General features: G+C 41.0%; 1 protein-coding gene across 12 annotated transcripts in view; it reads left to right on the forward strand.

Annotated features, from left to right (window-relative positions):
• Nucleotides 1-25,443, forward strand: part of kirrel3b (kirre like nephrin family adhesion molecule 3b) — a 162,717-nt gene that overhangs the window by 81,288 nt on the left and 55,986 nt on the right. For all 12 annotated transcript variants that reach the window (XM_065960375.1, XM_065960376.1, XM_065960380.1 and 9 more), the window contains exons 2-3: nt 15,603-15,752; nt 20,620-20,769. In XM_065960375.1, the coding sequence (XP_065816447.1) occupies nt 15,603-15,752; nt 20,620-20,769 (300 nt within the window). The remainder of the gene's footprint in view (nt 1-15,602; nt 15,753-20,619; nt 20,770-25,443) is intronic.

Here is a 25,443-nt window from a genome sequence, read left to right on the forward strand (position 1 = left end):
GTATACCTCTCAAAGTAAGGATTCTGACAGCGTATGCGTGCAGTCTTTGGTTGAGTCTGTGCTTTAATTTCAGAACAGGCATGACACCTGCAGTCCAGCACCACAGAATTAGCTCTGGCTTTTCAGTCATGCACTTGGCAGCATGTTGGAGAAAAGCTATGCAAAGGTCGGACTATAGATGGAGATGCAAAAAGAAGAGAACTGAGACACAGGGAGTCAGAGGAAAGCATAGGACAGAAGCTTCAGGTTGTGACATGTTAATTGCCCGCTGCAGCCAGGTGCAGGGAAGAGAGTTGTCATCCTGTATGGGCTAAAACGACCTGGTAGCTACACTCTTCTTCATTCACACCTGAAAGGTAGCACTGACACGAACAAATAATCGGCCACACAAACAAAAGCTGCCTGCAGTAGCATGACAGAATCCTGCGGTTTAATATCCCAAAGGGTCTCATGTAACATCAACTAGTTCAAGCTAAGTCAAACAAACTTGCTAACTGAGATGCTCCTGCAGCAGACCTTGGTATGCTGTGTAGCTCTTTTCACACATAAGGTAAGGTAAACCTACCTTTCAGGTTTATGTTTAGTTTAAATTGAGTGCCTGTATCTCCAGACCACCAAAACTCTCTTTCTACTTATCTACTTTAAATTCAATAAATGTTAAGCCTCTGCACCTTTAAGAAAAAGCTAAAGACCCAGCTCTTTCATGAATACTTACTAACTTAATGATGATGGTCTCCATATTATTGATGATGATGATGGTAATGACGATGGTTTTTGTTTGATAATGACGACTTATAAGATGGTTTCTATACTGATTAGAGCTCTCAAGAACTGCACTCAATGTTGTGCTTTGCCTCTGGTCACTTCCTGTCAGCACCTGTGTGTCCAATCAGACTCAAAGCTGATCGTTTGCTCTTACTGACATTGTTCCCTTTCTTCTAGATCCTTGCTTGTGTTGTACTTACTCTCTGATGTACGTCGCTTTGGATAAAAGCGTCTGCTAAGTGAATTGTAGAATTTTAGAATTGTAGAATTGTTAACTAGTTTGTCTCCAAGTTGGTCACAACAATGTTTTTCATACTTCTATTTTGGTCACAATAACCTCGCCCCCCAGCCCCCAGACGTAAGCGGTTCTTTCTTGTAAACCAGCAAGGAGTTGGCGCTCCTATGGAACCAATTTTTCTTTCTTGTTCAGAACCAGAACCTTGTTTGGTCAAAATACAAAGAACTAGTGCTACTTTAGGCATTGGCTCAGAACCGACCCCTGGAACTGGCTTGGTGGAAAAGGGGTTTTCTGTCCCCATTGTGGTACATTCTGATTGTCCAAGAAATATGTTTGGGATGCAGGTACGGAAAGTTGCTGTTTTTTTTCAACCTTGAAATGGTCTATGAGCTAATATTTGTAATGATTGAATGTCTAGAGTTGAGGCATCTGGGCTCTGTAAGTAAGGCAAAGCAACAAAAGAGAGCACACACTGTGAGGACTACCTCACTGAAGGTCAGACTGTCAGTGCCGGGCGGCCACTCTAATCTCCCCTGACCTGACCTTCAGTAGTGTAACATTATCTCCATTATTATCTACAATGGGGCACTCCACTTCTGCATGAAGGCAAGTCCATATCCATATGCGAGTATGTTTGTGTGTATGCCTGAGAGTGTTCGTATATGCTTGTGTGTAACTGTGTGAGAGCCTTACAGAGTTGCAGCTGGCGTTCAGCCCAGCAGTGGGACAAAGGCTGTGACAACCCAGGCAATAGCAGCCAAAGGGAACAGCCAAGGTTAACTCCACGAGTGCTGGAGTCACGAAGGCAGTTCAGTGACCAGGCAGGGAAAGCGAGCTCTGAAGAGCCTGTAAGTGCCCGGTAAAAACTGCAGAGGACCGTGACTGCTTCTTGTTGCGAGGAGCTTTAATTGGTTTAGAAACCGTGTTATCACCGCTTAGAGCGGTTTAAGATATGCCTCCACAACCCAACAGCCACGCACGCTAAGTGGAGAGGTGGTTGGGACCTGCACCCTGGATTATGAGCAGGTTTAAAGAGAAGATCATTTGATATAATGAGGTATATCATGTTTCTAGAGAGAACCCTCCAGAGGGTTGCACAGTTTTTTTATCACTGCTTTTCATGCATGGCATTCTCACTGCAACAGCCGATACTCCCAATAAGCTCTCAATGAGGCAAAGGCAGTCAAAGATTGTTTCCACTTTACAAAGCATAGAGCTCATTTGATCTTCGTTCTCACTATGCGCTCTATTTGGTTTGTGGGGCCCTTTTTAAGAGCTAACAATGAGTTCGGAGCATTGTCAGTAACTTGACTTTTTTTCCTGTAAAGTTAATGAGATACAAAATGTGAAAGGCGCTTGTCTGTCACACACTTCATTATAGCTTGTTGAGCCAGTGGGAGTCAGTAAGTGAAGTCTAGGTTTTAAAAAATAGTTGCCAAATATGTCCTCAACTCCTGAGTGATAAATGCAGCCTGTTTTAAAACCTTGTCAGAGTCATTAGTCACATAAAACCCACAGCTGAGTTAATAGTGTGGAAAAGGCAAAAGTTCAACCAGAGAACCTTGTTGATTTTTCTATCTTTCATAAAACATGTTTCTCAGAGTATTTAAGCTCAACCCAAATTGAAAATTGGCAAGAGAAAAAAGCTAGTATCAAATTAGAAAAATAAGAAAAGGGTAAAATGTAGAGGCAATGTTGGGTAGGGGTTGGAGGTAGCAATGGGAGGAGAGTTGGGGGTTCAAAGCTCTTCCCCTATCTGGAGCTGAATTATGGCCCAAGGCAATGCTGTCGGCAAATGAAAGTTCAAGAGGTGTGTAAAAAAAAAAAAAAGAGAGAGAAGGAGTGTTGGAGGAAAAAAAAAGTCTTTCTTAGGCTTTCACAGTCTAGTAACCAAGATGCTGAGTTGGATGTGGCAAAGTGCCCCGAGGGAGGCCATGGGCACTGAAAGACAGTAACCTGAGATGAGAGGTACCTGAGCCTCAGCATCAAACCACTCCTGTGATCCAGTGAAGACTATGGTTCCTACTTCTCCCTCACTGACTCCCCAACAATGGCCAGCCAGACTGGCTGCTAAGAGTCACCAGCCAAGCAGGGATGCATTTCTTTGATCAGTTTTTTCTCATAGAAAGTGCTTTTGTAATCCCTTGCCACTTCAGTGAAAAAGCATTATATTTTTGTTTATGACTTTAGATTGTGTATTTTTTTATTTTAGATTCATTGCTTCTGTTGAACTTATGTTTGTATGAAATACGTTTGACTATGGTTAAGGTCTTTTAAAACAAAACAAAAAAGAACGGGGAAAAAAAACTACATCTTGAGTGGGGCATATTTATCTTCGTTTTACCAAAGTGGTTTGACAAACAGCTCTTTAATAAAAGTGCATCTACTTAGAATATTATGAGCTTTGAAAGGGGAAATGAATAAAGTAAAAGGGAGCATTTTCAATTAGATTTTAGGCTTTTTGCCTGCCCGAGTGTCTAGCAAACATTTTTTCTACCATTACCCTCCCATTTATATCACTGCCTTAAGTCCCCTAAATCCAACGACGACTGCATCTCGCACAGCTGTGCACTTTTATGGCATTTCCTAATGTACTGTAAATGACATAAAATACGACAAGCTTAGTTTTCTGCCAGCTCCGGCGTTTATATCATTTTTACACCATTTCCTAGTCCCATTTATTTATTTGAAGGCAGGTGTGATTTTATGTCCTCTCCATGGCTGTAAAGTGCTACTTTGAAATGCAAATGAAGCTTTGATTGAGAGATTTCCATGGAAAGGATGCTGCATGCGAGGGGGACAGCGTGAAAGCCAAGTCCAAGGGGAGATGTCTTGTGGTCCCATTTGGGAGCTTGGTGATGTATTGCTGTGGAACTACGTAGACTTATAGAGGACACCCTAGGACATGCGGCTCCTAACTCAAATGTCATTCAGGATGTACAGACTTTACAAAACAAATAATTTTGTCTGGCGTTCTGACTGTAAGCCACACCTTTTTGTGAAAGCTGAATTCCTAATCCTAACACACTAAGACTTTCTAACCTATTTTTCTACTTAAAAGGCATTGCCTATACAGCTTTCTGGAAATAATGCTTTTGTCCATTTAAAGGCAGATTTCAAAGAATCCAAATGAAATTACAGGATAGAGGTGTCTGCTTATTGCCTTATATGCACTTAAAGGCAGAGTGTACACTTGAAAGGTAATGGCTTTCTACAGTTGAGTATTACGGTAGCTTCCTCACTAAAATGAATCTCTTTGCTCTTGTCCTGACAGAGTCCTCTTAGTGAAGGTGTGGCATAACATAGTTCTGACTGGAGCCTCTTATCTTGTGTCAGTGCTATCCTGCACACCTTGATAAAGCCTCCTTTCCTTGTCTTGTAACAACATTCCACTCGGTCTGACAGCTACTGTAGCTAGCAGGAGTCTGCCTCTCATCTCTGGGTACACAGACACACACAAATACGCACACGCGACACACACACATATAGGCTTTCTCCACTTTTCCAGAAAGCCCTTTTCACTAATGTAGCGGATAACACTTGCAGCGATGGACGTTTTATGCATTTGGCTAAATGCAAAGGGTGTTACATTGTCATCATCACTATCGTCTATGTCCAGAGCAGCTGACACCTTTCACCTGCTTACCACACAGGAGTCAGAGAAAATACTTTCTAAAAGCACAACTGAGAATGATCGTAAAGGCCTGTTGTAGTCAGAAGGTGATGACAGTGCCCTATCAGTAGAATTTAAACATGATCATAATTGCTGTAGTATGCTTTGCACTTGTATAACTGTGAATTTCCACATACTCTGTGCGCGCCGCAGTCCGTCAGCACCGCACACTATGCCGGCGTTTCACTACCAGTCAATGCTTCTGTTTCTATGCAGTTCCACTACGTTCTACAGGAAGTCAGTCGAGGAAACACTCGGAGCGTATGTCCAATTTCAAAATAAAACACAATATACAGACTCACAATCGTATTTTCAATCACTTTATCAACCCTCAAGTCAACACAGGCACCAAATAAAATCAAAAAAATGAACCACAGAAAGACAAAGCTACACAACTGACCCAGTGGGGCAGGCTGCGCGGACTATATAAGGACATTGGCAGTAAGGCAGAGATATGGCTTCTCAGGTGTCTTGCCATTCCCTGCACATACTGTCTCAATTTCCTGCATAGATAACTTTGTCATTCATTTTGTACTTGTATATACCCCCTATTTTTATTTATCTTATCTAATCTATTCTGGTGAATGTGTATTTTGTATTTTGACCATACTTGTCTGCGCTGCTGCAACGCCCGAATTTCCCCTCAGGGGATCAATAAGTACTATCCTATCCTATCCTAGGTCCAACATATTAGCCCTTCCTTTGAAAATGAAACAACAGGTCAATAGCCTTCTCTCTTGCTGTTAACAATCTTGGTATGCTGTCATGTGTGGTAGCTTCATCACTCACAGCCTTAGTTTTGATTTGATTTTCAATTAGGCTGCTCATATAACAAATGTAATAGGAGCTGTAAACTAACCTCTCAGGTCTGAATCAGCAGAATGACTATGACTGAATACCACTTAATAATTTTACTTTTTCCTGTCTGGAGTTAAAGGCAGACGTTCCTTTACTTTTAATGCTACAAATGAAAAATAAAATTAATTGAGAGACTAGACAACCTAAAACAAGGATTAACACTTAAATGCCTCTTAAAAAATAAACTGCATACAATTGTACTTCAAGTCTACTTGATAAAAGAGATGGCAACGATTGTTATTGCAACATTTATGAGCATTTATGGCACAGGCTGAATGCCTGTAATGGCCAAGGCTGAGCAGCTGACGTTGTGATATAACCTGGCACTCTGGCGGTAGCGGGCGGCTCCTCCAAATCAAGGCTAAGTGACGGATTCATCAGTGCCCTGTCGAGATAAAACACTCGGCCGGTGGTGACACGGAGATGAGGCCCCTGATTGGGACAAATACATCTCCCTCTGGTGTCAGCTCTCATTCACCGGCCTGAGCGCATGGCTGAAAGAAAGACAAATGTTTTGATTAGGGGTCTCTTTCAATGTCACAGCAGCACCAGTGAAGAAGAATGAGGCGCGGCTGTTTCCAAGGGAAGCAAATAGTTGAAGAAGATGAGAGGGGAATGGATGTCTTCCACTGTCTGGAAGATGTCAAATGGGGATTTTATGAGTCAGAGAAAGCTTAGTGAGAGCATCTTTTTTTAATGAGACTGGAAGATCATTTCAATGTCTGCTGTGTGACTGTAAACTTCAGTATATAATAAATGAAATTTTTCAAAACAGCCACATTGGTTATGTAAGTTATTCTTGAAGAGATGGGGGGGGGGTGTTTTCGGCTTTGTCTACACTTCTTTTAGAAGAGGGTTTCTAAGCTGAGGCGAAGATGGTTCTCAAAATATACTGTTTACAGCACTGTGACTTGCTCTCTTTATGATTTCCTCATACTGTTCCTATTATGCTCACAGAATTTGATTGCAATTAAGGCAGACGATTTCAAGTTGCATATTCCACTGCAGATAATTATAGCAATATAAATCACTGGAATATGATCGTTATAAATCCATCCCAAATAAAGATATTTAAGCATTATTTGCTAAGTGACTTGAGAGAGGGTCCGAGAAGGACTCAGTCGCTTATTTCACTCTGAAGTCAAAAGGGAAGGTGCTGTATTGAGCCATCACAGACGATAATAATATGAAATGTTCTTACACTTCTATGTTCCTGTCTTTTTTTTTTTAACTTTAAACTTGCAAATCAGCTAAAGCAAGCTCGCTGAGCCTCCATTCGTCCTCCACATCTAACAAACATCGTGCTGCACCTTTTGTTCATCCTGCCTGCGATGATGCAGACTTATAACACACCCCGTCTTTTGTTGCTGGATATTTTTCTCGTAAAGAACAAAAAAATGTCGATGCCTGCGTTTCACATCTTGTGTTGAATAGAGTAAGGGAATAAAAAAAAACAGGAAACACAAGAGAACCTTTTGCGAGAGAGAGAGAGAGACCTTGACAGAGATGACATGCATTACAGTAGGAAGCTGAAAAACAGCCAACATCAAGTGCCATCACTGGTGTATACTGTGAAAACCTCATCCTGGACCAAATATTTTCTGTGTGAGCTCGGCTTATTTATAGTGCATCTTACCCCCTAGTTCACCTTTTTCATGGGATGTCTACTGGAATAATTTTTATAGCCAGAGCAATCTACATTGATTTCAAAACTGCGGTTGAGTCGGCCCTCAGCATCTTCCTCATACACATTTCAAGAAGAATAGAGAATGTTTCCAAAGCAGCCTTAGATATAATGAACACAAGTTTTCTAAGCTGTGTTTATTCCTTTACAATGAAGCTGTGTACGTATTGGTAAAATGAGAATATTTTAAATCACAATGACTGCAATGAATATGAAGGTAACTGTGGTTTGAATATACTACATGTGGGTTTCCTTCTGCTGGTTTTAATTAAAGCAACCACTCTGAGGTCAGGTAATTCAACCAACATGTTTTTATTCTAAAGCTGGTAGACTTGTTAGCATCTCTTTTGCCTTATTGAATAGTTTGGAGACATCTTTTAAACCTTCCTGACACAGAGATACATCCCTGTTGCCTTTTATTTCCCAAGAGCTTTGATCTATCTCTTGATTTAATCTCACTCAAAGGGACATAAAAAAGGAAAAAAGGTCTTGAAAGTCAAGGTAGACCTTTATCTTGTCAGCCTTTACAAAATGTGAGTTATGTGCTGGACAAACGGCAGCTTAATGTTGATTTTCTGTGCCTGTGACATATCATGGAAGAGAAAAATGGGACTCTCCTCTAAAATATGTGATATGCCCTATCGGACTAAGGCCCCTCTCTCTATACACCGCATCCATCAAATCAACCACCTGAGTCTGTTTCTAAAGCTCATCACTCCGTAATGAACATGATCAATCCCAATGAAAGTTTACTTTGAACACCCTCCAAGGTCCCCTTTGCACAAAACATGTTCCCTTTTTTTTTTTGCAAATGCTCGAGTGTCTTGACATCCATACACTCAGTTAAGGCTCAAGTGTTTATGTGTCAACAAAGAGACAATGGCAAGGCCGGCCTTCAGCTCTGAAAACAAGCAATCAAACAAATACTTCAGTGACAGGGAGACACTGAAGAGGCAGGAGGCGATGGAGTGGTGGAAAAAAAGTTGACAAAGAAAAAGATGTAATGATGGCGTCGAGGAAACAGAAGGGTCCCTTCCTTTTCAATCAGGCCCCATCTGAACTCCCAAACTACTTCTCTTCTCCATCTCCCTCGCTCATTTGCATCTCTTTTATGTCCCTGCTTCCCATTATGCAAAAGTGTACGCTAAAAAAGTAGTCCAGTTTGCAAAGCAACTCGCTCCATTCCCCCACACTTCTTCTTTTTTCTTTTTTTTTTAATCAATACCGGCCATGGGAGCAGGGTTATGTGGTGTTCAGTTGCATTTATGCTAACTAGAATATTTGAACGCTTCTCTTTGAACTGTAGTTACCTTGGAAACCAACCCACAGGAGTTTGCAGCTTTATAACAGTAATTACAATCAGTGGTCAGGGTAGGTCTTGTGTTTCCAGAACAAAGCTCACATATTGTACATAGTACAGTGAGTAGGCAGCTTTGCTTTGATTTCACACCTTTTGGCCTGAGAGGTTAACATATAAGACCTTTACCCTTTACTCTATCCCTTTATCCATCACAGGAGATGTTGAAACACATCTTTATGTTGTTATACTGGTGTGGATTTTGTAAGAAGAGTAGGAATTCATTCCAAGGTTCACAGTGCATCTATGACCTTTGAACCTCTGTGACCCGAATGAAAGAAAAGATGCAGCCAAGAGAGATATTTTAAACTGTTTGTGGCCCCTGATACTCCGGCTTCTTCTGGCCATAAAAATTGCACTTCTTCCGGCCGTGGAGCTGATGATAAAGCAAGTGCCCGCGAGGCCTTCCCGCTGTTGCCATTTGTAATTTTTTTTAGAAGTCATCATCGGAGGCGATCTGTCTTGATTATGCCTTGGCAACTGTCATGCTTCACTAATGCACAGTCTGAGAGGGGGGGGGGGGGCATAAATACAACGTCTTCCGGCAGCACTGATGTTTATCTTCCCTGCTTCATGAATTTGCATTCTCACAGACACATTTTTTTTACTCATAATGGCAGCCATCACTGCAAAAGACAGGCTTGGGGTATTATCAGTCTGCACACAGTGTTTGTTTTACAAGTGGACAGGCAGAGAGAAGGAAAATGATTTGAACATTCTGATGAGGGAGACAGATTGATAGTAATACAGGCCTTGTCTAATGGGCCTGATAGAGATTCATGAAATATTCATTATTGGTAACTATTGTTGTAACAATGCCAGCAGCATCTGAGGGATTACATTTTTGTACTAATGAAGTAGCCCATGTAACAAAAGTCAAACCGCTCTGAGAAATAGGGCATCATTCCATATAACAATGTTGTAGTGTAACCTTGGAGAAAGCAGCTTGTAGAATGTAGAATTCCAGGAGAAAATAACGACCTTTTCTAACAGCACATACCTGTTGCTTCCTATACTGCATACTTGGAGAAATATGTGTTGCTTTGTCATTGCTGCTGTGCATCCTTTCTTTAAAGGACGTCTAGTCTCATGTTATTTCTACTTTTTGGAAAACACTCAAAGCAAAAAAAAAAACAACAAAGATCTTGAACTTGAAACATTTTCTTTGTAGTGACCCAAAGTGTAGACTTCCTTCCTTTGTAACAACATGCTGTAAAGTTCAAGGATTTTCTTCTGTGATTTATTTAATTTTCAGACACTTTCATCGGCCGAGTCAGTGCCTGTATGCCCTTCATTCTTAAATCAGAGGGAAATGGTGCTATGGTACTGGGACGTGTATGTGAGGATGTAATGATCCGGCTCAATATGTCAGGCAGTTATTTTTAACATAACTAAAGTGATCAGAAATGTGCCATGCTGTGGTTTGTATAAGGTTAAACTGGCAATAGTCAAGAAATAGCCCTTGTAATAGCCTTGTTAATCCTGAACAAGCAGTAAATCAATGGCAGCTAATCAGAGTTATTGGGTGACTTGTGTACTGACCCATTGCTTCTAAATTTACATCATGAACGATTTGAATTATAAACCATAGGTGACTGAAGCTGGATCTCCAGAAGCCATGCCTTATAATGAGTCATCTGTTTGTTTTAACTCTACCAACTGTTTGTCAAACATCTGCTGTAATATCGGTTTAAAATTGCTCTTTCTTTCTTTTCTTTTCAAATTGTACCAAATGTTTCTTTTCGAACGTTTTACAGAATCAATTTATCACTTAATTACAACCACAGGCAAGATAGAAAATCCTTCTATTGTGTTTTTCTTTTTTTTTTTTTTATCCTTTTAACAGATTGATGAATCTCGCAACACCATGCTTCACTGATAGTGTCGACTCAATGATTTTTGCTGCAGATGATTAAAAATGCAGAAATCAGTGCCATCATGTCCATTTGTGAGAAAGAGAGAATGCAAGCTGGAGTTGTGGGCTCATGACTAAACGGGGTCCGGTGACGAAGGACAAGAATGTGCGTCATGCCTCTGAGGAGTAGGAGGTGTGGGTAAAAGATGGGGGGGGGGCAGACCAGAATTAACAACAAAACTGGAGCAGTTCGACAAATGTTGAGTATGACTTTATAGTGTTGGAAAGGCGAGAAATGAGCAAGTCTTGACATGTGATTGGATTTTTTTTTTCTGGATCCTGTGGGATGCATTCTCTCTTTGTGGCCTAACAAATGGACTAGTGAACTCCCCAGCAGAGTGGTTGAATTATATTTGTAATCTAACTTCTGTCCATTTATTTATTGCCTTAGACTCTGTAAGAATAATTTCATTAAAGTCTCTTTACACCTCAGCCTAGAAGCTGTCACCTATGGCAACACCAGCAGTGGATAAGTAGAAGATAAAAATACCCCCCCCACACACACACACATCCCCTCCCCAACACACAAACACACACACTTGTGTTTCTCTCTTGCCTCCATTTACTTAGACACCACTGAAAACTACCAGCAGCAAAGCCACAGAAAAAGAAACGGTGTGTTTACCAAACTAACCAACATATAACTAACTCACCCACTCCTCATTATTCTCAAGCCCCTCCTGTGCCTCTAAATTGCCAGTATAAAATGCCCAGGCCAGAGGGGTAATAGTTTCTGATAATGATCCCAGGCTAAGCTTTGGTTGCTGTGTGGCCACATGCCGCACAGACAGCATGCTGATTATTCCTCTGAAGTGGGCTGGATGTGTGTCCGCAACGGTAATTTCCAGGCCTGATTGGCAAAGAGCGATGAAATTGGGGGCAGTTAGCACTGAGGGGGGAAATAGTGCTGGAGTGTGTGGAAATGCAGCAGCCGTCCAATGGTAAACAAATTATTTGAAGTGAAATGACAACATTAGGGGATGCAGAGTGCCAGTCCACATTATGAATATGGCTCTGTGCTCAGTTTTTAACGACCTGCCTTTTTTTTTTTTCTTTCCTTCCCCCGTTTTAAAACAACTGGGCAGATCGTACCAAATATCCCTGGCCTCATCTCTCTTAACTGCAGCAGATTCAATCAAAATGAATCATTTTATGATTTGACGCACATAAACATATCCAGTGAGTGTAAGGGGTTTGCAAGTGGATTCAGCATTTCCAATAAATAAAACATATGGAATATAGATATATAAAGGTACAAATCCCCCCCTCCCCTTTCAATAACCCAAGCTTTGTTGAAAGATTTCCATGCAAAGTCTGTACAGCCAGGAGTGTCTATTAAGGAAATGTGCATTACAACCTCCTGCTGACAGATGTGCTCTCTGTGATATGTGGTGTAAGGAATCCGGTCTCAAAGATATACCCTGCAGTTCCCTTCTTTGGTCATTATTCAAATTCCATCTTTTCCATATGCTGAATTAATGCCAACATGGAAAAATAAATTACCCTCCTTTTTCCCCATCCAACATGCAGAATCTTATCGTAAATCTTAACATCATATTGTCAAATATGGCTTTAAGGAGAGGCAACTGTTCAAAAATGGGTGAATAAGCTCTTATGAAAGGAGCGCACAATGCTTTATTTAGCAAATCTAAAGTGCTGAGGTAAAATATTTCTCTGTAACTGTCTCTTCCCAGACAATATATGAAGAAAAAACTAAGTGGTTACATTTTTTTTTTTTTAAGTTCTATTCATAGAAGAGGTTTGGCTGTTGCTGAGAGAGAAAACCCACGAGGCTGTCTGTTGTCTCTAGCGACAGACAAAAGGTTTCTGCTCCGTGTGCCCACACATTTACAGAAAACTAACCCCAAAAGTTAAGGTCTGTTTGTCTCAAGGCAAATTGGAATGTCTAGACAGTTTTTCATTTCATTTTTCTTTCTTTTTTTTTTGTTTCACCAAGCACACCACTGAACCCCAGTGGAAGCTTAACAAAGTATTATTAACATGGATCTTCATCTCTCCGGTCACCTGAACTCAATCACTGTCCTGCCCTCACATTACTGTCAGTGATAAAGTCTTTACTGAGGTGCTCAATTCTTAATTGGCCATGTTATTTATAAAAACATATTTGTCATGAATAAGTGAGGGGACAAGGGGTTGTCATCACTCTGTTGCGTGTCAGGCCTGGCACAGAATAAAGAAAGAGGTGGATTAGGGAGGGGCAAGCGCTCTGCCAAACACTGTGATGCCCAGTGAAGGATAAATTTGGCAGATGTGACAGAGATTTATTGGGTGCAGAGGGGATGGATGAATGAATGTAGCCACCTTGATGTGAGCCCCAGTCATCTCAAACACATCGCCCTTATTTCTGCACTTGCTCCCCTCCCCATGAAGACATGTTTGTTGCAAGACTCAGCCAGGCTTCAAATTGAATGAGGGAGGTCACTTTTTAACTGCTGAAGAGACAAGTAAAAGCTGGTGGCAGTAATGACTTTGATTCTGTCTATCACCAGTGATTTTTTTTTTAACGTCCCTTTTACTGCATAGAGGCTTAATATGATCCAGAGGTAGGAGCAAGGCTTCCGACAATCATCAGAAATGCAATCCAAGTCTGCTATGTAGCATTTAGCTAACTGTAGTGAGCCATTTGTCTTTGCTTTGGACTTCTGTTAACGGGCCATTGTAGTCGTTTTTGCATTACCACAAAGATGACTCCAGTTTAGAATGACATCTTCTTTCTTCAAGAAGTACACTCTGTGTCATGTAGGGAGGCTTAGTCCTCTAAAGCGGGGCTGTTTGATTCCAATCTTTTACTTTTACTGGATTTAGTTCCCCAATCACTAGAATAAAGTCATAAAAAGACAGAAAAATACATCTTTAAATAAAAAAAGAAGTACTCCTTGTGCCTGATCTTGAGATGCAAATAAATATGCAGTGGCCCTTTAAGGCATGCAGCTCAGGGTCAATTATAGCTACAGGTAATGGCCCAAATTTGTGTATTTTTGGGTGAGACAAGTCAAACTGTTGAGTAGAATTTATTGATATTCTTCAGGAGGCCATCTATCAGTCCACTTGAAAGGTCATTAAAACCAAGAGTTGAATCATCAAAACATGCACTAAAACAGCTATGAACCTTTTTAAAATTTAAACGCATTGGCTGCTGGTCTCAAGCTGACATTGCACATTGCATTGTCAACTCCAACTCGTTCTTTTTTCTTGATGACAAAAGGGGGCATGAGGCCAAGTCCTGGCAAAGAGGACAAGCAGGCGAGTTGAAGAAAGTTCACAGGTGCCTGTTTTGCTGTCAACACTAAGATCCTCTTCAAAGTTAAATCAATCCTAGCACAAGCTGAACGGATTGATAATATCAGTCATGTGTGTGCAGATGCAAGATTCCATGGCGTTAACAATGTTATTTTCCAGGAACATGCCAAGAGGTCTTGTTGAGAAGCTGTCTATATGTTAGCACGCTTCTGAGGAAAGCTGAGATAAGCTCCTCATGTGGGAGCACACTGAGGGCTGAACAAAGCTGTCTAGGTTTTGAAGGGCAATACATTTTGGTGAGATAAAGACTCACCTAGCGAGAATCAACTACAATACACATCCATATACTGTGTGACTGTTTTTTTTTTATTAGATGCATGTCGACAGTTGAAACAGGAGAGAAAGAGTGCATGAATCAATAGTAGAAAACATAAATTCTTAAATTTTTACCAAGCGATCCATCATGTGGAATTCAGTTCAAGGCTGAAAAATGACTGGTGGGGATTGGAATGCCATTTTCTGACTCAATTAAAATCACTTGCTTGTATGACAACAATCTTTTTTCTCTCATGTGGCTGGAAATTGTTAAACAAAGCTAATCAATTTCCCTCTGTTGCCATGGGATAACTAATTTCCTTTGAATTTTAAAACCAAGCATACAAAGAACCACAGTAGATGACTGCAAATTTGTATAAAAGATGTTGTAAGATGAAAAAAAAAACAGGCTTTCTCAGTGCCGTCCTTGCTCTGCTTATTACTGTAGTTATCTACTTGTGATTAAGCTGTCAGGTTTTTATTTGCATATAATTAAATGGAAAAAAAAAGCGCATACATGAGCCCATTAAAGCAACAGAGTAAATGCAATGAGACTTTTTTTTTGTGGCTCCTGCAGAAAAAAAATATATATTGTGTTGTAAATGAGAATGGAAGGTGTTCTAATTCAAGCGTGGGGATGTCTAAAGTTTGAAAATAAGAACCAGCTGTGAACAAAACTGTCTCAGTAAAGTGTCAGAGAGGAGGTGACACTTCTAAACCTTTGCAGCAATTCATGCTCCACTGTCTGTATGAATGCATGTCACTGTGAAAAGGTGTGTGTGTGAGTGTGTGTGTGTTGTGTGCATTTGTGCAGGATTTAGGTGATAGGCAGCCTGCCAGAGTTTCTAACTACACATCAGTACCACTCTCTACCTTCCACTCTGCTCCACAACACTAACCCCCCCCCCACTGCCACCGTGCCCCTCCCCATTAACACACCCTCTGCCTCTAATGGAGTTCACTGCACACCACTTTCCGCCTGAACATGCGGGGAGAGGAGTGCAGCTAATAGCGGTTGCACAGTTGGAATACATGGGTGTGAGGTGGAGTTAATGTATGCCACTATGAGCAGTGTTGGCAGACGAGATCGTGTTATGTGCTGTGGTGTGTTCGAGCCCAGCCCATCTGTACAGTGACATCCTTCATAAATGAACCGAGCCGAACTGTGACGGCTGTCTCTTAGCCCCGCGCTTCAGTCCTAGTGCTGCGTTGACACCTCTGGTGCGTGTACAGTATCTTGTCTCTGTATCATGAATAGTAAAAGAAATGTGCCACACTTTGTATATTACCCTTTAGGGTTCTTTCAACGTGAGTTTGACAGGGGGTTTTGAGTGAAATTGGTGGAAATGGGCATATGGTGTGTTTTCCCTTCATTCAGCACTTGAAACATTGAGAGCCAGGTGTTTGTCAAATCACATCCTGTCACTTCTTTCAAGCAGAATGTTGTATTCCATCATTTCTGATTGTAGTTCAATAAATGTAAAAATTGAAATAGGTTATACTTAAATTTCCTTTTCTTCTTTCGTTGTTCTGCAGGAGCTGAGGCCATGTTTTCCCAGCAGCCACAGGACCTGGTGGTTGTTGCAGGCCAGCCTGTGACGTTACCATGCACAATTCCCGGTTACCATGGCGTTGTACTGTGGATCAAGGATGGCCTGGCGCTGGGAGTGGGCAGAGACCTCGCTGGTAAGTAACAGCTTTTTATCCCCTTGAGCTTGTCATCCTGCATTTCTTCATCATCCTCTGAAGCTCCTATTTAATAAACTTTTATAGTCGAATGGCAGCTTTTTTTTTTGTTTTAAATCATCTAAAGCGTCTCTCCATGCTCACATCCTGCCCTCTCTGCAAAATGTCTCATGATAGTGTGTCACAAGAGAAGTGTTACATTACAAGTGGTACATGAAATATCAATAAGCACAACATTCTACAGAATCAAAAATTCATTTATGTCTCCGTGTTAGATGCATTTTTTTTTTTTTACTATCTGTTTGGCAGGGAAGCACAAAAAATCCAAATGAAATGTGAAATCAATAGTTGCACTAGTCTTTCTCTGGTGCTGCAGGCTGCAAAATGGCTTTTTGAAGAGTAGCTGGCATCCTCTAATTACACTGCACCTCATGTATAATTGCCTTAATTGTTTAATTTGGAGAAAAAGTGGCTACTGCAATGCCATTTAGTAGCCCATTGTTCAACCAATCAAGGCTTTATGTATATTCATGACCTTGATGAATTTCAAGGAAACACATCACTCCTCTAAATAAACATTTACAACCTTTTGAAGCACTGAGCTACTGAATGAGAAAATCCATAAAAAGCCACTATAAAAGTAGTACGCCTGCATCATTTACTGAAATGATCATTAAATTCTTCCAAAGCAGAGATGCATTTGAATCTACACAGCACTCAATACAAAGCAGGATACATTACTATAATGGTAAAGCCTTTATTTTTTAAGCTTTTAACCTTGCCTCACACACCAACTTCTGTGTGACCACTAAGAATATCCAAAAATGTCAATTCAAGAAGCATTGACAAAATATTCAACAGCAGCCATTTTTAACACACAAAGGTCTCCTTTGAAAAAAACAAATGATTAAATATGTATTTCACTTAAGACTGAGGGTCTTCCTCCCCCTGACCTTTAACAAAGATACTGAGAGGCCCCTCCGTGTCGCCAATGTGGTCTGTAATTAAACCTCAGCGGCTGATAGAGCCCCTAGTAAAGCTGTGCTCTTCCCTGCTCAGGTTCTTATCAGGCCCAGGGGAGGATGAGGAGGATGCAGTAAACAATGCTCCTGCAGCCTCTGAGTCTCTTTTGGAGGAAGATGGGGCAGACAAGGAAAAGAAGAGCATGGTTGAATTTAGGGTTAAAAAGAGCGGAGATGTCCACTTTGTTGTATCCTCTTGCATTTGTATTGATTTAAGAAGACAAGACAATCAACATATGATCTCATTTCAAAAAAGCCAAAGAAAGAGGAAGACATGGAACAGAGAAAACAGAGAGAACATTGGGTCACAACACTCAAGGGATCCGCAGTAGAATGACCTTTAATAACACATTTGTGAATACTTCAACAGTCATGGACAAAATGCACTAATCCTGACCTCGACCTTCCCCCCGGGGGGGCCATTCTGTTCTTCTAAATTTGCTGAGTGGACAAAACCCAAATGTAGAGTTGGAGTGCTTTTTCTCCTCTTGACCGTGTGGGCAGGAGAAGCTGCATGCTTGGAAAAGATAGGTAGAATCAACAGTATGACACAGACAAGGGGGCTGAGTGCCTTCCATTGAGACTGATGACACTTTTTTTTTTTCAAAATAAAAGCGCCGCGCAGCTGTCCTTTTTATCACCCCGTGCCTACATAAACAAGCAATACATGCAGCAGTAAAAAGAGTGCACTGCAAGATGTACACAATGAAAGGAAAGTGGCAGCTGTATACATAAAAAGTGTGACGAATCGAATGTTGCATGGAGCATTTCAATAATATAGGTCTGCTCGGCTATTCATAGAAAGAAGCTGTGTCGGCAACGTTGGGCACCGCCTGGGACCTGTTTCCCATTCACGGGAGCAGTGATTAAACCGAGAGAACTCTTTCACCATTCAGCGCAGAGAAATCACAGCACAAAAGCCAATGATTCCTATCTGTCTCTGGATTTCCTTATTCATTCCCCTTTTGTGTCATGCTTTTCCACTCCAATTAAAGAAAAGTAAAGTAGCCCCACAAGCGCTCGGAACATACCAATCAATGTCATGAATATGCATGACAGGAGAATGTATCTGCTGCGCGTGATGATAATTACAAGAGACAAAGCGGTTATAAGTGAGTTCTTCTGGTGTGCACACAGTAAAGACGGGGAGAGAAGTGTTTGTATACATTAAGCCGCAGCACTTAGGGGTGTAGGCGAATGGGTCCTTAGCAAGATATGCGAGAGTGGACAACAGCAGCGAGCCGAACGTCTGGCACTTGCCTCTCATGAGAGCAACTTTGAACACCGGTCACCTGTTCACAGCTGCAGCTAACGTGCCTCCGAACAGTGTGAAACATGTGTTAGGCGTGTGCTATAAATTACAAGGCCACGCCTCAAGTGTCTGTGTACTTATATGCAGCCACACATGCACCTTCACCATTGATCCAGCCTCAAGACAAATCCATTTTCCCCCCTGATGGATTCATTACTCCTTAATGGCTCTATTTTACATTGTTTGCTTTGGCTAACACATTGTGTCTTTGAAACCTGCTGAGACCCCTAAGATCAATGGTCCTTTATAGGTACACATCACATGTGCAGAGGTGATCAGTCTTCATGTGAGCCATTATTATCGCAGCCATATTGACAAAACACATGATCCGGGTGCTTATGAGCTGACAAAAACACATTACAGCTTGCCTCCGTTGTTCCCAATATTAGATTAGAAAATTCTTGTCAGCTACTGTCCACCACAAATGCAAATGACTCTTGGATGGCGCTAATGCACACCGATGGAACTGGAAGAGAGCCACATCCTCACACAGTCAAATTATTCTTAGTTCGCCAGAGGCAACAGATGAGGTAATTGGCAAGATGGTCTGTTTGTGTAGCAGAGAATTTACATAGCATACCTTGCTACGATTAAGACAAGCAAAACAAAAGCTGCGAGGAAAGTGTGTCCTGTCTCAGAGGTACAGGGCACAATAAGAAGTACTCTAGGTGGACTGCTGGAGTCAACCCAAGGTCACATCTTTCAGAATGTGCAATGATCATTACCCTCGTGATCCGCAATGGCATTATTGCTTTGAATCTCATCAATGAACATAAAATTGAAGCAAAGTGGCTCTCTGGGTGACCTTGTCCACATAATTGTGTGTCCTTTTATACGAGGAATCACACTTAGCATGAAAAGACAAAAAGCTCATTTTTTTTAATCAATGGTTATCAATGTCATTAATGGAAGCTTTTAAATCTACAGGTCTCCCTTCACCCTGATACATTTAAAACCTTTTGCATTCACATTTACTACACTGCAGTAAGTTATATGCATATCACTGAAAGGGGACATTCATTAGCTGTGTGGCTAGTTCACCCACAAATATCTGCTGGTGCAACTTCCATTTTCTGCTTATTTTGTGAGCCAGCTTTCTGCTTTTTTTTAACGTTCCTCTGTTAATCCTTTCCCAAGCTGTAATATTTATGTTTAGGCGTTCTTTTGTCCAACATGTCCTCCCACTGTAGACCCTTAAGATTAAAGGCTACAAGTAGGAGGATGGCTTAATCTGTTCTAACTCACCCCACCAGCCTAAAATGAGGCCCACTTCATGCTCTATTAAAGGCAACTGGATTCAATGAAGCAACAGTCAGTAATTGGACTTATGATGGGTTCTTTGCACCGCACAAATGCAAGAATGTGAAAGCTGTTAAAAGGATGCCCAGTCTTTTCATGCTCCTTTTGGGTGCTAAAAAAAAAAAAAAAAAAAAAACAGTCTGTAAAAGCTTTAAAGTGAAAGGCGGACGTGTTTGGGGAGCTCTGAAGTGAACATGAGTCATTGGCTTCCTCTTACTGAGAAATCAATATTTTACTCCCCAACATTTGTTGGCTGTGACCCAACAGATGGATGGCACTGTACTGATGGGCTTCTTGGAGAGGAAATGATAAGTTAGTGAGTGTGAAGTGTGAAGTTTTCTTTTACAGAGCACAAAGCTGAGCGCAAGGCTTTATTAAAAAAAGCTGGCTCTTTTCTGCTGCTAGAGTTCTCCAATCCTACCCACTTGTTTCATCGCTGATCAATTACTTACTACTTTGGAGCGAAAAACTATTCTTTGTGCAAAACTCTAAACACACTTTTTGGATTGCATTTATTTTTATAAAGAGGCATTCTCATTTGAGTCCAAATACTGTATCCCCAATAATTAGAAAGATGGAGCGAGAGGAAAAAGCAAAAGGGATCTTCAGAGATGAGCAATTGGGAAGGCATGAGAAATACCCCATAAAACTACCCATTCTTCTTTCGGCTTATTCGCCCCAGTGGAGGGATGCACTCCGCAGCAATGCACTCTCAATGCATATTTCGATCATGGCTGAGGGGATATCTGTAAAAATCTCGCTTGACTTGTACAAAATGCCCAGGTCTCTTGATATTACTCTGCTTTCTTGCATTATTAAACTATAAATCATTTCACACAGCAATGCTGAAACAACTCAAAATGTAGCTGTTTTATTGTTTGTGGTTGCAGTAAAACATATTTCTCTAGGATGCAGCAACTTCAGAAGCAGCTTATTAACTGTGCCAGGAGTGTTATAAAAACATGTGCAACAAAATGAATATTATGACATTGAATGAAAATGCATTCTTTTTTTATTATTATTATTTGTTAATGCATCTCAATTAATTAAGATACTTGAGCCATTGATGAAATGTGTTTGCAGATGACATCACATTGAATATTAATCTTGTTTTCATCTTTTGTGGTGTTGTTTTCTGTATGTATAATATTCAAAATGACAAATATATCTCCTTGTCCATGTAAGCAGTGTTTTGAAAGTGATTAAAAAGCAGAAATGTGTGTTTGTGCTGCAGGCTATCCTCGTTACACAGTGATTGGCGACCACGGTTCAGGAGAGCATCATTTGCGAATTCAGCGTGTCGAGCTGATGGATGATGCTGTGTTCGAGTGCCAGGCCGTCCAGGCCGCCATGAGGTCCGGTCCTGCCCGCCTCACTGTGCTGGGTGAGTCCGAATTCAACACACACACACACACACACACACACACACACACACTCCAAACAACACCAATGTACCAGCCAACTACCTCCAGTCACTGAGGTGCAAAGCAGATTTATTGGCATCACTGGCTTTTCACACTATCGTCAGTTTCCCATTCTAGTGATAAAATCACATCAGCATCATCTAACTTCTCGTCATTGTTCTCTTGGCTGTGTGTGTAGAAACATCTAATCTTTCATTAGAGTAGCTGCAGCATTTTCCGGTTTTTTTTTTGTTTGTTTGTTTGTTTGTTTGGTAGAATACTGAGATTCACGTCCAGGTTTACAGGCATCATCCCAAATACTCCAAACAGATGATCCCAACACTCTTGATGCTAAAACCTGAGCAGAAGCACTACCACAGCTCAATGGGCACTTACAAAAGTGGTGCTCCGTGATAATGAGAGTACACTCTATGGAGTTCCACAGAAAATATGTGTTCCTGAGAACACAGGATGTGTCTTCTATGGAAGCAGTTATGTCAATGCAGATTTTTCCCATTTGGCATACAGTGTTAATTTGACTAAACCCTACACAGACCCTTACATTTCCACATTAATTTCCTTCCTCTGCATGTAGCCTCCATTTTCATTAGCACTATAAGCTTGAGAGGTTACTGCTTCTTAATTAAACTGCATTGGGTTATCATTCAGCGTTGCCATTTTCTGCTGCACTATGGTGCAATCGCTGGCTCACGTCATTTTCTCAGGCCCTTCGAGGCCTCACAACTCCATACTTTCTCTTGCGAGCTACTTCACTGGAGAATTAGAACAAGGGAGGAGGAGTGAGGAGTGGGAGTAACAAAAAAGTAGTTGAAAGAGGAGGGGTGTCTGCCAAGCAGTATCCCCACCACAAGTGACTGATCCGCCTTATTGATCCAGTCTAATGAAAAGTGAAGCTAACGATTTTGTAGGGGGGAGGGAGTAAAAAGGAGAGAGGGGAAGACAAATGGCGGCATAACGTTTCTTCGGCTGCCAAGACCCCTGCAAATGGATTTGAGTAAATAATTATGGATATTTCTTCTGAGAGCTCAAAATGTTTTGTTGCGACTGTGCTTTTCCTCGATTCAGACACCGTCCTTCTATCTCCTCTTGTGTTTGGATTCATTTTTGCCCTTCTTTAAAAGAATACTGTCTTAAACTTGAGGTGTCAAGGAGCAATTCAAGATGCTTATCCTTACATTGTACAGTAAGCAAGGTCGCAGATTTTATCAATGCATCCTTCAGACAACATTCAACTGAGGACCATTTAGGGTTTCAACAATACCGCCAATACAATATTTAAGGTTTTAAGTTTTACAGCCTTCCTAGCATTCATCCTTGAGAGTTTTTTTCATTGAGGAAAAAGAAGCTGTGTGTGTGGTAGTGAGCAACTGCGACACAAAGCCTATACAAATATTTAGTGTTTTTGTTCATACCTCTTGACGCTGTGCTTTTCCCAATTCCATTTTATTTTTTTCGTACAATGACTGCTCAGAGTATTTAAAACAAAGACGTATTATTCAGGAAGGCTTGACTCTTTAGACTGGGTGCAACACACAGCAGCAGAAAGTGCAAATAAGCTACCAGAGAGGGAAAGCCTTTTATTACCTATTGGGCTGATTGAGGGTGAGAGAGTTTATCATTCGTCACCATAAGCCTGAATAGAAGGTGTTTGTTTAATCCCCTGTCGAGCTAGCTGACTCCTGAGCACACTGCCAGAGAGAACTCCGGGCTGACACACACACACACACACACACACACACACACACACACACACACACACACACACACACAAGGTAATGGAGGAAATATATGCAAGGCCTGTGTCACTGCAAACTCCTAGCTGTCAATTTACTTGCCAGCGGTGACAGAGTGTGTCTATTGACTTGGAAGACAGCTACGACCCCACACACCTATCTGCTCGCACACGCACACAGATGCATAGACATAAACAAAATATACATACACAAAATCCTACCCACATCCACCAGTGCACACACACACACACACACACACACACACACACACACACACACACACACACACACACACACACACACACACACACACACACATACACACAGCCTGCTTTCTCGGGGGCTGACAGCAGAATAAATCTACAACTCAAACCTTCCATCTTTCATAACTCAATATCAGCCCAAACTCCTGCATGTGCCATATCAGAGGAACTTCTCCCCTCTTGACTTTGATGGGTTTGGAAGTAACATAACATAAATATTTTCTGGCACACAGAGAAAACCCTTTATCACTGCCAAAGAAAAAATACTGTACCTCCTTTTTTTTTTTTTTTTTTGCTTTTCTTCTCCATGATTTGCTGAGTTTGTCCTTGACAGTCAGATAGCTCCTTTGAGACTGACACCTTACCTGACCTGCACATGGTTCAAGTTCAAAAGCTTTGTTTCAAGTAAATCATCTAAGCGTATAATCTGGAGGCAACAGTGATAAAACTAAAATAAAAAGTAAGCATTAACATTCAATAAATGTGTAAAAAAAAATGTTCCTTTATCAAGAAGCAGTGTGAACAAAAAAGGCATGAACTTAACTTGTGCGAGTATTTGAATGGCTTGCAGGCTCACCCTCCAATGCCAAAGGAGAATCAAGGTCTTGTGAATTAGTCATGAAGGAAGAGAATGGAGGGTTTCAGGTCCAAAAAAGACCCTCGAGGCTAATTATATGCCTTGCAGCACGTTGGCATCGCTCCAGACCTTTGCTCTAATCTTTTACCTCAGGTCTGGGACCACTAGAACAAAGGGGATGAAGATCACTGTTGTTTGATTAAGGTCTTTGCCTAAAAAAATCTTGTGTGTGTGTTTTTGTGAACAGGAGTGTGTCATAGAGTTATGTCATGATGAAATATGGTGCCATTTTTTGGACTAATTGCTGACATTTTAATAGATCAGTCTGTCTTAAATGCTTTTGTTACTCTGTCTCTATCATCCTCCGTCTCACTTTGTCTTTTTTATGCCTGTGTGACTCATTGCGTCATTCATTGTTAATGCACAGGCAACGGCATTCTTTTATTACTGAATCCTCTTCATTTTAAATGTTATGGGGGATACACAATTAATGAAGAGCCAATCGGTACATCCATCTCTCTGTTAACTTAAGTTATAGCCTTGCTCATCAGCTTTTTACTTTACTATGGAGACACTTTCAAGGTAAAAAAATGTGGCTAAGAGGACTCTTCTATGTTGCACTCTATTTTAAGTTAAGTGGGCTGCTTCATCTTCAGTTTTTTAAAGCAACAATATGTCACTTTTTCCACCTAAGTAGTTTCATTTAATTTCCACAGAGCACACAGCACTATATTACTTTTTTAAGGCCTATGTTTGGTATTTTTTATGCCTTTATTTAGGACAGGACAGTGGAAAGAGTCAAATAAGGGAGAGAGACAGTGAGGAAAAAAAGGAGAAAGAGGTCAGAGTCCAACCCAGGCCACCCGCTTGGAGGACCACAGCCTCCGTAACATGGAGCACACAAACTAACCACTAGGCGCCCCAACTGTGTTACCTTGGCAGCGAGCTGCCGTTCTCTTCTAATTCACAGACCAGCCTTCAGTTATAAAAAGGAGCAAGTTAGCCCGTCTCTACTGTGCTGTTTGATACAATGGCTGAGGCAAAGAACCGGCAGAGGATGAAGATAAGAAGAGAAAAAGAGATTGACTGAGCAGGAAGCCAGACTAAAGTAAATACTGGACCTTGTCAGTCCACCTGGTTCTTTGGCGTCTCTTAACGTTTTTGAGAGTGTTCTGTTGAGATGTGCTGACTTGCTACCAGACTGCAAAACGGTAGCAGATTCAAATAATGCTCCCTGTACTGCCAGAGCTGCATAGCACATCTCAATGGGTAGCACTATTGGATATTTACCCTCTGGTTGTCAACACATGCACGTTGTCCATGAGGGTGACAGCACAGAGGGTGTGTTTTAGGACAGTGCAGCTACATTCAGAGATCTTCTTTGGGCTCCAAAGCGCACCAAACTGAATTATTACACATTGTTTTTAGAATTTATCTCATACTTGATTAACAGTCCATTTATCTTGCCCAATGTGGGGTCATAAAGGTTATTTTGCAGAACATGCTTTTGGGTTCTGACAGAAGTGGAAAATACGCTTTAAAAGGTTAGCCTTACTAAAACAAATACAGAGGAGCAACAAAGCTTGGCACTTAATTAAGGGGAAAATACATCACATCATAGAAGAACAAAAAAACATAGTTGTCAGGATCTGTAGCAGCCTGAAGTTCTAGTACCATATTGTTTATATGTTTTAATCCCTTAACCATGGCGCCACTTATAACGATACAGGAAGTGTTTCTTCTTTTTTGTTCCAGAGGATATTCCAAATGTGTAAAAGTGCACTCATACCAACCTTTACAGTAAATGACTGCAATAGTTAATTAGTAATAGTTAAAAAATCACATTTTAGACAATTATATGTGTTTCTCAAATACTTATTGTTTCTATACCCTCCATATTAGTGCTTTTACTGTGTTTGACAGTCTTTCAACATCAAATCTTTACTGTGTAGCTTCCACAACCTTCCACGAAAACTGTCAAACTCAAAGGCGTTTTTAAAACACAGTGATGACTCTGGTCCCCTGACAAACATAATGGAAAGCATTCTGATGAGCCATTGT

This window comes from Labrus bergylta, chromosome 11, assembly GCF_963930695.1.
Source record: "Labrus bergylta chromosome 11, fLabBer1.1, whole genome shotgun sequence".
In the NCBI taxonomy this organism is placed as follows: domain Eukaryota; kingdom Metazoa; phylum Chordata; class Actinopteri; order Labriformes; family Labridae; genus Labrus; species Labrus bergylta.